Source organism: Apus apus, chromosome 22 (genome assembly GCF_020740795.1).
Source record: "Apus apus isolate bApuApu2 chromosome 22, bApuApu2.pri.cur, whole genome shotgun sequence".
NCBI classification, from domain to species: domain Eukaryota; kingdom Metazoa; phylum Chordata; class Aves; order Apodiformes; family Apodidae; genus Apus; species Apus apus.
The window spans coordinates 7,096,736-7,109,659 of record NC_067303.1 but is presented as its reverse complement, the minus strand read 5'-3'; the positions used below and the strand labels follow the sequence as shown (position 1 = coordinate 7,109,659).

Below are 12,924 nucleotides of genomic sequence, written 5' to 3'. Positions count from 1 at the left end.
GCTGGATTGTGTTTTTCTGCAATGGGGCAACTCTGGGTGCAATTAGTCCCTAGACACTGCTCTTCCAGATTTAAGTAAGACAATTTTGTTGTTGTTGTTTGGGTTTTTTTTTTCATAATGGAGCCGTTTCTAAGATGAAGGTATTTTCCTTCTTCATGGAAAATCTAGCCTCCACCCCATAATAGTCAGGTTTAGAGAATAAGTTGACATCTGAACTGAATCTCAGGCATATGCCAGGTACTTTGGTATCCACGTACTGACACAAGGAAAAACCTAACAACATCCTTAAGTACCAAAAAAACCCAAAACAAACAACACATTAAAAAATTTGCAAAAGGGTTAACTAACACAGTTCTACTTTCTAGACAGAGAGAAGTTTCAGGTTCTTGAAATTTACTGACTGTGTACAAAAAACAGTATTCACCTTTTCTTTTGGTTTCTGTTTCACAGGGAAAGTTGGACGGGGAGCAATTTTTTTCTGTTTGCTTTGTTCTGTGCCTAGGAAGGGGGGAAAAATTATGAGTATTTCAAGTAACTAACAGCCACCTGTAGAGAAGAAAAGGGAAAAAAATCAGCTGGGCAAAGCGTGATGAATTTTAGACCAGAATTTTTCCACCCTCTTCTGTGATGGCACCTCACCAACAGTCTCCTCAAGGCATGATCAGGAGAACTTGCCCTGCTAAAATTCTTGAGCAGAGCCACAGAAGTCCTGAAGCTGCCTTGCTGGTCACTGTTTGTACTGTTCTGTACTACATGCAATAGCAGGCTATGTTTTAGTAGTAAAAAGGTTGCTTTTTTTTTTTTTCATGTGAAAAGCCAACAGACTTAACAGTATTGAAAACATATTTCAAGACTGCCAAGACTACAAGACTAAACACCGCAACAGGGACAGCCATCCTTCTCCCCGCCCCAACATACACCTGTTTGTTGTTCAATAAAAAGGAAGCCAGTTCTAAGAAAAAAATCCAAAATAATCTGTTCTAGTTTCACCAGATCCTAAAGCATTTATCAGTTTTAAAATCCAACAGCTTTCAGCGGTATTGTTACTTAACATCACTCAAACAGACTGAGGATAAACAGTCCCATTTACCTATTTCTGGCTGGGGAGTCTGCTTTTTCTTAGGCTCAGAAGTGCTAAGTTTAGGTGCTTCTTTTTTCAAAGGTCCTGAGCTCGGTGGCTGAGAAGGAGGGAGCTGCACTGGCTGGGATGCCTGCTTGCCAGTCTTTCTGGTACTAGACGCAGGGACCTGTTTGGGCTCTGAGACTGGAATGGAGGAATTCCCATCCTCGTGCTTTTCTTCAACGGGCTTACGGGCAGCAGGCTCACTGCTCTTTTTCACAGCATTGTCTTCTCTCGATACGACAGTCTGAGGAGCTTGTTTCTGTCCAGAGTCCAACTGGTTCTTTCCAGAATGGCTTTCTTTCTTTTCGTTTGTCTTCGACTTCTTCTCTTTCTTTTTTGCAGCTAGAAAGAAGAGGCATCAATAAAGCACCACGAATAAAATGGTGGGACTTCAAATTATTTGCTGCTTTTTAAAAAACAATTAAACACTTTCATGTCAGGATTTTGTCATTCTGTTGTACAAAAGAAAAAACAGTACTCAAAAAAATAAAGTGTTTTGTTGATAAAATCAATGCACTTGGCTTATGTTGCAATCTGTGTTCTAATATCTTGGGCCTCTGTTCTGACAGAGCAGTAAGCAAAACCCTCTTTTAGTAAAGCAGACTCAGAGCTTAAACGCACACAGGAGAATGCAAGTTCAGGGAGCTGTCAGCAGCCGCTGCCAGGCAAACCCCAAGGAGACTCATCGGGCTCTGTGTCACCCAGGAGTAGCAAAACCTCTGAAAAATGCTTCATCTGAAGGGCAGAGGGGAGACTGAGCAGCTGCCAGCAGCAGCTCCCTGCAGAAGGAAGGAAAAACTACAAGTCCAGTGCTGGAAGGAACAGCCACAGCTCGGGAGTACATATGCTGCCTGGACTCACATCTTTCCTGCAGTTGTCACCTGCCATCAGGCAGACTCCCTGGGAACACCTGGTTGCAGACTAACCTTTGACCAGCTTAGTGCAGCCCCAAGGGCAAAATTTAGGAGGTGAACATTTCTCTCTCTTGTGCTATAGTCAAGCCAAGTCTTTTAGCCTACCTTTAGCTTGCTTCTGGAGATACGCTTTTGAAGGCATCCACTGTAGATTCTGACATTTCCTCATTCTACAAAGAAAGAACATGTTGTGAAATAAGAGCAAAAATGCAGACATGAAGATGGTAGTTTGTAAATATTAAACATGAAAAACTGAAAAAAAACCCATTATCAAAACACCCACTACCTTTTCCCAAGCAATTTTCCTTGCCCTTTCACTCCCTCTTCAGAGATATCTAAACCAAACTTATTTTCCTCTGTATTTTCCTTTTGTTTTTCCACACTCTCAACACAATTTTAAGACTAATAAAAATATTCTTAGGTAACAACACTGCTCCACTAGTAAATCTGCCATCAATTCCATTTATTAGATTTGAGAAGTATTAGAATACTTCCAAGAGCTCTAAGAAATCACACCAAACTATCTCAACTGTAGGTTTTACAGGATCCAAACTGAGACCATTTCAGGCAAAACCAGTTACTCTTGGAGTGAGATTGGAATAGGTGACCAAGCCTTTCCTGAAGCCTTCTTCTGTTTAGCATATCGTGTCTTCTATAAGCTGAGCCTTCATTCTTGTAGCAGAGCTCGTGGTTTGGAAACCCAACGCAAAGCTGCTGAAAGTAAGACTGCTTACAGCTTGTAGGCTGCAGAGCCTTGTCACACGGATGAGCCCTGCACAGCAATTCTCACGTTCTACGCTTTATAAATAGCTTTCATACCACAACAATATTTACTGGTGTCACTTCAGCAGCGGCCTTTTCAGGCAGATTATCTAGTCTGGTAAAATCAATTTAATGCAGCAATTTAAAAAAGCAAAAGGTTTAGGCTAAGTGACACGCATAAAAAATGACACGAAAAATCAGGTAAGAGTGGTATTTCTTAATGACATCCATCTTGGTTATATGAAGTGTATGTACACCAGATAAACATGAACTTGAAAACACAAGCTCTTCAAAAATGCAATTTGGGAGAGTAAGACATAAATATTTATGCACACATTGCCTTCCTTGCACAAATCCCTGCTCCCTAATGAAAGCCACTGTTCTCACACCAAACGCTTTGCAACATTTTGTCAAACTGGGGAAAATAAACCAGAAGTGAACTTCAGAAAATGAGCTGGTAACAAGCACACCTTGAATCAGGATCTTGACTCTTAAACTGTTTACAGTCCCCTGCGGTGATCCAGCCTCAGGCAGGCCAAATTAACTCAAAACCTGTGCTACAGGGCCAACCTCCTGCTCCCCGTCCCAGAGCATGGGTGTGCTTACCCCACTCAGAGCAGGGATTAGCTGAACAGTTTCTCAGACAGATACTTACTTGCAGCACTGCTTCTTGATATTGCGTCCACCAAACTTGGGTTTGTCGAGGCAGTTGGTACAGACACCACAGTCCTCTGGAACCTGACAGCCCGAGCACTGTCCACAGCGCCGTGAGCGCCGGCCCTTCTTCACTGGAGGTTCTTGCTGTGCCTTGTTTCTGGTCACCGGCTTAATTGGTTTGATAGGTGGAGCGAGAGGTTCAGCCTCTTCTGAGCCAGCTATTGATGACTTATCTACAAAAAAAATGTCTAACGTTGAGTTCACTGATGTCTAAGAATGTTTTGGGGGCATCTTATCTGCTAATAGAATTTATTCCATTAAGTGTAAATTCATTCGCAGAGTGACACAAGGAGTGCAACTGACTGCACATTTATACACATCTACACATACATATGTAGATGTACACACACCCCTCAGCAGACCAGAATTTTCGGGCAGAACACACTTTTAACAATGACCACTGGTTAAAAGGATTAAGCCTGCCTGAGTGGCATTGTGACAGAGAGTCCAGAGCTGCTTAATGTTACTTTCCTTTATTAATCACCTGAAGTCCGCATTTTAAGCAGCCAATAAAACCTGACTTTGTATGGATCCATGGAGGAAAACCAAGAACCAGAACTCACCATCATTCCCCATGGAAGACAGTATCTTCTCCCGTTCTTCCCACGGTAAGGCACTCAGAGTGGGCATGTCATCAGGAAACACGGCTCGCTTCCGGCCCAGTGCAACAGCTGCTCTCCTGCAAACATGTTTTATCCGTGGTCCTCGGACTGATGCTTCTGATGAATCACTCTCTTGCCCCTAGTTTTCAGAACAGGAAAACAGACAGTATTCCTAAGAAAGATCCCAAAATGAGGCTGAGAAACATGTAACGGAAACTTTCTAAATAACCTGAAAAGAGTTATATTATGTCTTAGGTCACACTTTGTAAGAAACAGGGTAAAAATAAAGACTTGGCCTTCTAAGCTTCGGTTATCTAAGAGAGGATAAACCCCAAAGAACAAGGTGGTGTACTAATTTGGAATGACAAGGTAACTTTCCATCTGCTACTGGGAAGTGAACTCAATCATTAAGCCATGTCATCAAGGCATCAGTGTGGCAATAACCAAGAGTCAACTGGAAATAGATGGACCTTCAGTGCTAACTGACCCAGAATCCAGCTGTTTGACAGCTCTGCAGCTGCTGGCCTGCAAGGTGAAGGGCGTGTTTGCAGAGGTCGCACACGAAATGAAGCATGTCAGTGCAATTTCCTGTGTTTTCAACATAGGATTCTCAAATATTTCTGACTAAAAGAATTCCCACAAATAGGTTTGTCTAGAACCAGACCAGATATTCAGAAGCATGCACTTCACTTCAGAGACAAAAAGTTTGGGAGCTTTCTATTTAAAATATGAGCTAGTGATTTTCAACACTATGCCATTAAGGAAAGTAACAGTTTAAATAAAAATTATATATTTCACCTACCTTTCTGGTAGGTAAAAAGGAGTGCAGAAGAGGGTGGGTTTGGGGTGGGGAACAGGGAAGGGGAGAGGAGGAAGAGACAGAAGCAGTTCTCCAATCAGATACAAAATCCCAATGGATTTTACTCCTGCCTGTGACAGATGATCACCATGTAAAGTTGAGAGAGAGACCAAGACCAATTTTATCTGCAGAAGCTTTATGCTCAGGAAGGGCCTACAAGCATTGCGCTCAAGAAAGACTACTGCTGTTGGCTGGAACTGTGCTTTTAAGAGTGAGTACTACTACTCTAGATGATCACTTAGATTTATTCAGAGAAACCTACCAAGCAGCTATGCCACTGCAATCTCTAGAAAAGCAGGCAGCTCCCCCCTGAGCTGGCGACACAGCCGCTGCCTCTCCCCCTCATCTTCTGCCCAGGGCTTCTCGTTTTCGGATTGTTTGCCATCTGTTGCACTAACAGCTGCTGCGCTCGGCACATTAATTCCTCATGCTCAGGATACAAAAGCTGCTTGAGCCTTTCAGCGCAAGTTCAAAATGAGACACACTCTAGCAAAATTAAAAAAAAAAAAAGTGAAAAAAAGGATTACCTGTGCTTTTGGCTGATCTGCTTGTTTGAGGGACTTGCTCTTCTCGATCTTATACAGCTGGGCTTTTGCCTTTTTCAACAGACTGGCCACCCTCTTGTCAGTCATTGGCAGTTTGTCTGCTTGAGCCAACATAGAGCTGATGGAGGAAGCGGAATGTTTTACAGTGCTTGACAGAGGAGCAGAAAGACGCAGGGCTTTTTCCTTCTCCAAAGGTGGCACAGTGGGGCTGAGGTCCAGGTCGGATTTGTCTAACCCCCCTCTACCTTTCTTGGATGTTTTGGTCTTGATGGTTGCTGTGTCCACCAGAGCAGCAGTGGAAACATCTGCGGCTGGATCTATTGCTGCAGACTTCTTCCGCCCAGCAGTTTTTTTGGCGGATGATGATGCTGCAACATCTTCGCTGACAACTTTATCTTTGGGCATTTTACCTACAGGAAACAAAGCAGAGCTACTCTGAATTTCTGACGCTTTTCTCCTTTTCTCCTTCCTTGACTCCCGTTTGTTCTCCTTTTCTCTCTCTCTGTCTTTCTCTCTGCTCTTGTCCTTCTCCAGGCTTTTGTCAGCGTCTTTATCTTTGGAGAGCTCCTCTGTTGCCCTGTCCTTGTTTCTGCCTCTCTCTGTCTGAGAACTTGGCGTGAACCAGGGGAAGAGAGGGGTAGGGCTACCAGATGAGAAAGGCTCTGCCGGAGTGCTCATCTGCTTCTTCGGTCTCTGGCTTCTTTCTGCTGATTCCCCGGACTGTGTTAAGGAATGGGAAGGAAAAGTAAAAGTTGAATTTAAGGCACTAGTGGCAAGAGAACTAACAGAAATGCTAGTTAATGAGGAAGAGACAGAAGACTGTGGGGTCAGAGTTGCCAGGTCAGAGGTACTAAGTCTCCCACTTCTCGTCCTCATGGAGTGTGAAGGAGATCTGGGCTCTGATCGGATGGGGCTAAACACCCTCCTCTTCCGCTTCCGAGAAGAGACGCCCGCTGCAGAGGTCCCAGTAGTGGTTCGACCAACCGACGAGGGCAGAGTTACAGATTCAAAGATCCTGGAGTGGGCCTCGCTCGGTGTGAATCTGGGTGCTCTCAGCAGAGGACTTCTCTTGTGCATGTCGAACCTGGTTCCAGGGTGCAGAGAAAACAGGCGTGCTGGAGCTGTGGCACCAGGTGTGGAGAAGCCGGATGTGAAGCCAACGTCCTCTGGTGTCAGCGGCGGGGGTCTGAAGTTATCAAATATCGGTTTGCGAATAAGACCCTCTTTGGCATATTTTGCTGATGAGAAGTACTGTGGTTCTGACCTGGAATGCTTCAGGGAGGTCCACCTAAACGTTGGCTCTCGCAGAATCGACTTCCGTTTCTCCTGCATCGGTGCTGCGGAGGCGGGAAGAAAGGGTGAGGCTAACGGTATAGTCGGAGGCATAAGCCAAGGGGTATGGTCTGAGATGCTGGAAGTAGGCTGTAGGGGTGGGGGGGGAGTGAGCAAAGGGGGAGGAGGAGAGGAGGACGACTGCTGCTGCGGCACACTTGGTAAGGCTGACAGCTTTTTAGCAGTCCTCTGGCCAAAACTTCCTTCCGTTATCGAAAACCTTCTGTTTCTTCTATCACCGTTATCGTTTTCAGGGGACTGAGAAACAGGCAGCGGTGCGTGAACTTCTGGAGTATTGCTTCGCTCCTCAGACAGCGTCTGCATCTCCTCAGAAGCCTGGGAGTCTGTAGATGTATCCACGCTGGGGCTACTGGACCGTGAGGAATCCGAAGACATCTGAGACGAATGCTGAGAAGCAGCGCTGGACTTTTCACTGGAGCCACAAGACATAGCACTGAACCTGCTGTTTGGTGTGGATTCTAGTCTGGATATTTTAATGGGAGGATCGTAGTCTTCATCTTCAATGAACCGTTTGGGTGTTTTAATAATCCGTGAAGAGATAGCGCTCACAACCGGCATGATGAACTGTCGGATATTTTTGAGCTGGGTTCTCCCCTTCCTGCCCTGCAGTTTCGCTGCTTCTTTCTCAATCTTTTTTTGCGCCCCCTTTTTAGCCCTTTGCAAAAGCTGCTTCGCAATTGTGGCATCCGTCCTTTTGGTGGAAGGTATAATCCTAACGGGCTTAATCCTGCGTGGACTCTGTCTGACGGCAGTCTTTTCTTCTTTCGAAGGAGGTGGGGTGCCATCCTTTTCTTTGCGTATCCTTTGAGGTTTCTCCAGCTGCGAGTTTATGACTAGGGTCGAGGAAGTCTTTAAACGTTCAGAGGACGGCGGCCTGCCTCTCCTGCGTGCAATCTGAACGCTCTTCCTCCCAATCTGAAGTTTCGCCCCAGGCTTAAATTTAGATTTCAGTGGGGAGAGCTTACTAGTTCTTAACTTCTTGATTTTAGTTGCTTGCTGAAATGTAGTGGATGGTGACCTTTTTATTTTTTTCAGACTCTCTTTTTCTTCTTTACTGCCCTTCTGAATGTCTGATGCGTCTTTTACTTGTGACAATTTGAACTTCACACTCGTAAGTGTTGGAGGTCTTCCTCGTCTTTTTTCCACACTCTTCAAATCCTTCTTTTTTACTTTCTCCATGGATGTGGTTTCAGACTTGCTTGAAGGGGAACACACTGATGAAGAGTCTGACAGTACAGCGGAACTTCGGTCAGAACTGCTTCGGGGCCTCCCACGAGGTTTCCGTGGACTTGATTTGACTGAGAGGGAAGCAGAGAACGCAGAGCACACATTAAACTTCTCCGAGTGTTGGATCAGCATTACCCCAGTCAGGCAAGTATTTACTCTCTATCAGTCACACTGCCTGTAAAGAATACCTTCCCAACAAACCTCTTCTACATAAAACATGAACTAGGTATTTTTTTAAAACCACAAGCTTGCCTTTTCACGACAACTATATGGGCAGTGGCAAAACCCCCTATCAACCTAATGCTGAGAAGGAACATTAATTCTTAAGGGCATGTGCCACCTTTCAAACACATTAAAAGATTTCATTTTTTTTCAAGCAGATTGCAGCTAGTTGGAAGGGGAAAAAAAAAATCCTTCTTGTCTAATACCATCCATCTGCACTGCTACAGGATAGATCAGTAAGGCAAGAACACCACACAGGGAGAGGCTAATACAAGGTATCTTACTAAAAAACCCTGGGTTTAGCTTTGAAACACAGTCAGCACTTGGCACTGCCCAGGAAGTCACCAAGCAGATGTGCAAGAGTCGATTACTCACCTCTACCTCTGCATTTCAACGCATGCCCACCAAACCCAGCTACCCTAGCTCTGGGTCTTCACACAGCTCTGACAAGGAGCTCCACTCTCTGTTTGAAGTGCCCTTTCAGCAAGGTTCCTGCAGCAGGATTTGCCAGCAAGGCCAAGCTGAGCAGATCACGGTGATAAGTGGGCAGTGCTGCAGTGAGAGCAGATATTGACAAGAGTCTACGCCAAAGCTGAACTCATTCACTGGCAGTCTCATTGTGACTCAAGAAATTTCCAGCTCCATAACAGATCAGATGTAGAGTACAAAACTAACTGAGTCAAACTCAAAGACAGGGGTGGATTGTCTGGTGGATGAGGTTTGATGGAACCAACAGCAGAGGCACAGCAAAACCATTACAAAGGGGAACACAAAGTCAACATCCAATCCTACAACTTGAACATACCTGTGGGGGACCTGGTGGGACTTTGTACTTTGACTTCTTCATCTGAGCCAAAACCTAAAAACTGTTCATCCTGCAACGAAAATGTAGATGGAAATTTGAAGACATGGATAGTAATGTTGAAATAAACTTCTCTACAATCAAAGCAGGAAAGGATTCTAGAGGATTGTTCCTCCTCAAGTAACATACTGACATTCATTCTTCTAACAAACACTTGCTAAAAATTAAAGACAAGTTTTACATTTACATATAAAGCAACTATAGTGTACAGCTACAGCATGATCAAAGAGTTATGAGGAAACAAACAAATTCTTACTGCATAAAATCTGCTGCTCACATCAAACCACAGAAGTCTGCGTCCCTATAAACTATTATTCAAAATACCCTAAAGACATACTTCAGCAAAAGAAGTGTTTCCACACGCAGTGAGACCTGTACCTCTCTCAGGATGTGACAAAAAGCAGCAAGGCTTAAGACAACCTATTTCTTAAAATTTTTTGCTTGGTTTCTTTTCGATGAACCTCAGTATTAAACAATTCAAACTGAATAAATACACTAAACAGAAGGCCATTCAAGCTTTCAGCACACATAATGCTCTAGTGGGTCAAATAAAATACATCCACACTTAGACTGCAGTCTACAATTGCTGTGGGCAATTATCAGCAGACATTGGTGGAGACAGGGACATTCCTGCCCTGCCTCACATCCCTCATCCCTGCTGCCTATCTGCTCCGTGCAGTTGCAGCAGTGATGCCAAGAAAACCGGAAAAATAGATGATAAACTAATGTAAAAGAAATAAAATGACACTCGAGGAACTGTGCCTCACACATAACTACCCCCAGAGACCCTTCCCTAAAAGGGAAAAGCTGCCACTTCTCAACTTTAATCCTGCAGCAGTAAACCCAGAGCAGAAAGGCTATGTAGATCCGTCGATCTCCGTGCTGGCAGCACTGCGGACCACCAGCCCTCACGTCACTACTGCGGCTCCCCAAGCACGTGGGATCCCTGCAGGATGTAAACACTGCTGTGACTCTGCCATCGCAGGGTCCCCAGGCAAGGAGGCTGTCCACAGGCAAAGTGGGGCTGGATGCTCAGCATGCAGAAAAACAACAGGCTCCCTGCAAACAGCCGGAGCTGGAAATGCAACGAACAGCCGCTCGTCCTATGCAATTTCCTCATCCATAGCCTACCAAAAACTGAGACCTGCAGCATGTTCAACCACAGGATCATGTGCAGGCAGCATACACTGGGTGCAGAGAAAGTGAATAACGCAGACTTTGGTGTCTGTGAGCACCTCTCCCCAAGGAAACAGAACTTGCTGCTGCATGCAGAAGGCCCTTAAGGCACGTACAGCCCCTTACAGGAGACTCCTGTAGAGTGCTCAGTGAAAAACGACAGCCGTGATTTCTTTCCATGAAACAAATTCCAAGTCCCCCAGCTCTAACTCAACAGCTCGCCAGTGCTTCATTCATTTGCTGTGTGGAAGTGGCTCCAGTGAGGGGCAACTCCCCGGCCATGCCTCGAGAACCAGGATCCTACAGCTCCAGAAGCACACCTGACGCATGCCAAGCCCTGGCTACAGCACTGTCAACCTCACCAGCTTGAAGGACCAGCCATGTTGCCAACAGACCACTTTAAACACTAAAAAAACAAACAAATCATTTTGAGGAAGAGTAAGAGAGGCAGCAACTTACAAGACTGAGTTACAGACCATCTCTGCCCAGAGAGGCAAGTAAGCCGAGCGCAATCTAAAATCACACCTTACACTAAAATCAGAGATCAAGCAGTCCACTAAACTCCAGCCACATTGGCCAGGCTAAACCATCTCATCACCCATCAGGCGTCAAAATGCAGTTTTGAGGCAAATTAAGCAGCAACAGCCTCCTTCCAGTTTTTCAAAAGTGACTATAAAGCACGACAGATGGAGAGTGATTAAAAACCATAATGGTTTTGAACGTGACCTCATTTACCTGAGAAAGAATAATGCAACACAAAAAAGGTCACTGGGGATTATAAATAAAAGGATGAGGGAAGGCTTGCCTCATGTGCAAGACACAAAGCCTGGCTAAGCAGGCAAGGGGTGGGTGATCTCTTGATGGGCAGCAGAGCTTCTACCTACATTGTCCATTCCAACATTGCCTCAGTTGGTTTAAAACTCAAAGCTGTGAGCACATAAAGAAAGGCTTTTCCTGAAATAAGCCAGCTACTACACAAGGAGAAAAGTTGCTAATAAATCTCTATTGCAATGTTCTTGAGCAAAATTACTTTTCCAAGAATTTCTGACTAAGGATCTCAGAGGAAAATCTACCTGCAAATGAGAAACTCTCCTGAAGGTACCGACTGATGTTCCAGTCTCCGAGGACTAACAGTAGCACCTGTACCACTGGGGATCTGTGAAGTTGCACAGGACTGTCATCAAAGCTGTGAGAAGCATTAACCCAGCAATGCAGATGTTCCAGTTGGCTCTTGAGAAGGTTTGTTTAGTTTTACAACTGAGTTAACAGAACAATGCCTTACTTCTCTTCCCGTTCACCATCTTGGTTTTTTGGCCCAATTGTACCACACCTCATATTCTTGGAAAGAGACAAGCTATTTTTAGAAGCTCATTCAGAAGCCTGCTTAGTAACTATGGCACAGTAACTAACAGACCCCCCTTCTTTCAGCAGGTAAACATCCTCAGAGGTTGGCAGAAAGTAAGCCCACGATAAACACCGTGTGCACTGTGGGCTCCTTTTGGGAGAGGAGTCACCTGGAAGCTCAGGGAGGTGCTTCCCAAACAGCTACTTGCAATGTGAGGCCACTAATAAACGTCAGAGCACTTGTGGTAGGTCATTGCTATGTACTGACTGGCTGAAGGTCTGCTCATCCTAGAAGGAAGCTCTGAAGGGGAACGACAACCTCTGCTGCGGCTTCGGCTCCAAACAGCACCAACTGACACAGCCCGTCCCAAGAGCACAGAGCAGCTCTTGGTTGCCTCCCCTCCACTCAGCAAGCCCCAAACCAGGGCAACGGGAGGGTACATCCCTGCGACCGCACTGAGCTGCACCTGCAGCGATCAACCATGGCAATACAACCATGACTAGGGCTGCAGCTTCCAGAGTCCCTCCAAACACACCTCAAGCTTCTCTGATACCCGTTCTAACAGTTTTACCAAGTGTGCTGATCAGTCTTGTTAGCTTGCTAGAAAGCGAATGTGAGTAGCTCGTGTTGGGAAGTAACAATACAGCCAGTCTCTCACTACTTGGCCAAGATGCAAGCAGCAGGACAGACTGACTAACTTACAGCAGCAGCCCACTAACAAGACACAACTGCTCCCTGCTTTCCACAGACTCCCAGCTCCATCTTGGATGTCGTCTTCTGATTTACAATTTCTACTCTGAACAAAGACAGAAGCTTTTTAGAGCACCCGAAACAGTCTCATTCTGGTCCCAAAAAGCTGTCAATACCTCCGAGGAAAAGGGTGAGACAGATTATGACCCAGAAAGATTTAGCTTGCACCCGGTAAGAGAAAAGCCAGACCAAAGCCTCCTGGACCACATGTAAGAGACCACTGGCACTGGGAAGACAGCTGAAAGAGGCTGAAAAGTGAACTTCTGACTCAAAGAGTTACACTGTCTCTTCCCTCATTTCCTCCCCGCGTGGTACAGTTCAATCCGCAGTTCAGTGCTTTGATGGTAGCGCAGAAGCACACAGTGAAACACTGCTGCTAGGGTCTGTCCCATAAGTTTTCCAGCTGAAGGAAGCGCTATGTTGAAAAGTCCCCAGAGCAAACTGATCAGAGCGTGTTGCTGCTTCTG

At 45.3% G+C, this 12,924-nt stretch overlaps 1 protein-coding gene across 1 annotated transcript in view; it reads right to left on the bottom strand.

Annotated features, from left to right (window-relative positions):
* KMT2A (lysine methyltransferase 2A) overlaps positions 1-12,924 on the bottom strand; it is a 41,325-nt gene that overhangs the window by 24,337 nt on the left and 4,064 nt on the right. Inside the window, exons 2-8 of the mRNA XM_051638680.1 lie at positions 9,130-9,199; positions 5,505-8,173; positions 4,080-4,257; positions 3,455-3,689; positions 2,143-2,207; positions 1,091-1,465; positions 425-498 (exon numbers count right to left, since the gene is read on the bottom strand). Of these exons, the coding sequence (XP_051494640.1) occupies positions 425-498; positions 1,091-1,465; positions 2,143-2,207; positions 3,455-3,689; positions 4,080-4,257; positions 5,505-8,173; positions 9,130-9,199 (3,666 nt within the window). The remainder of the gene's footprint in view (positions 1-424; positions 499-1,090; positions 1,466-2,142; positions 2,208-3,454; positions 3,690-4,079; positions 4,258-5,504; positions 8,174-9,129; positions 9,200-12,924) is intronic.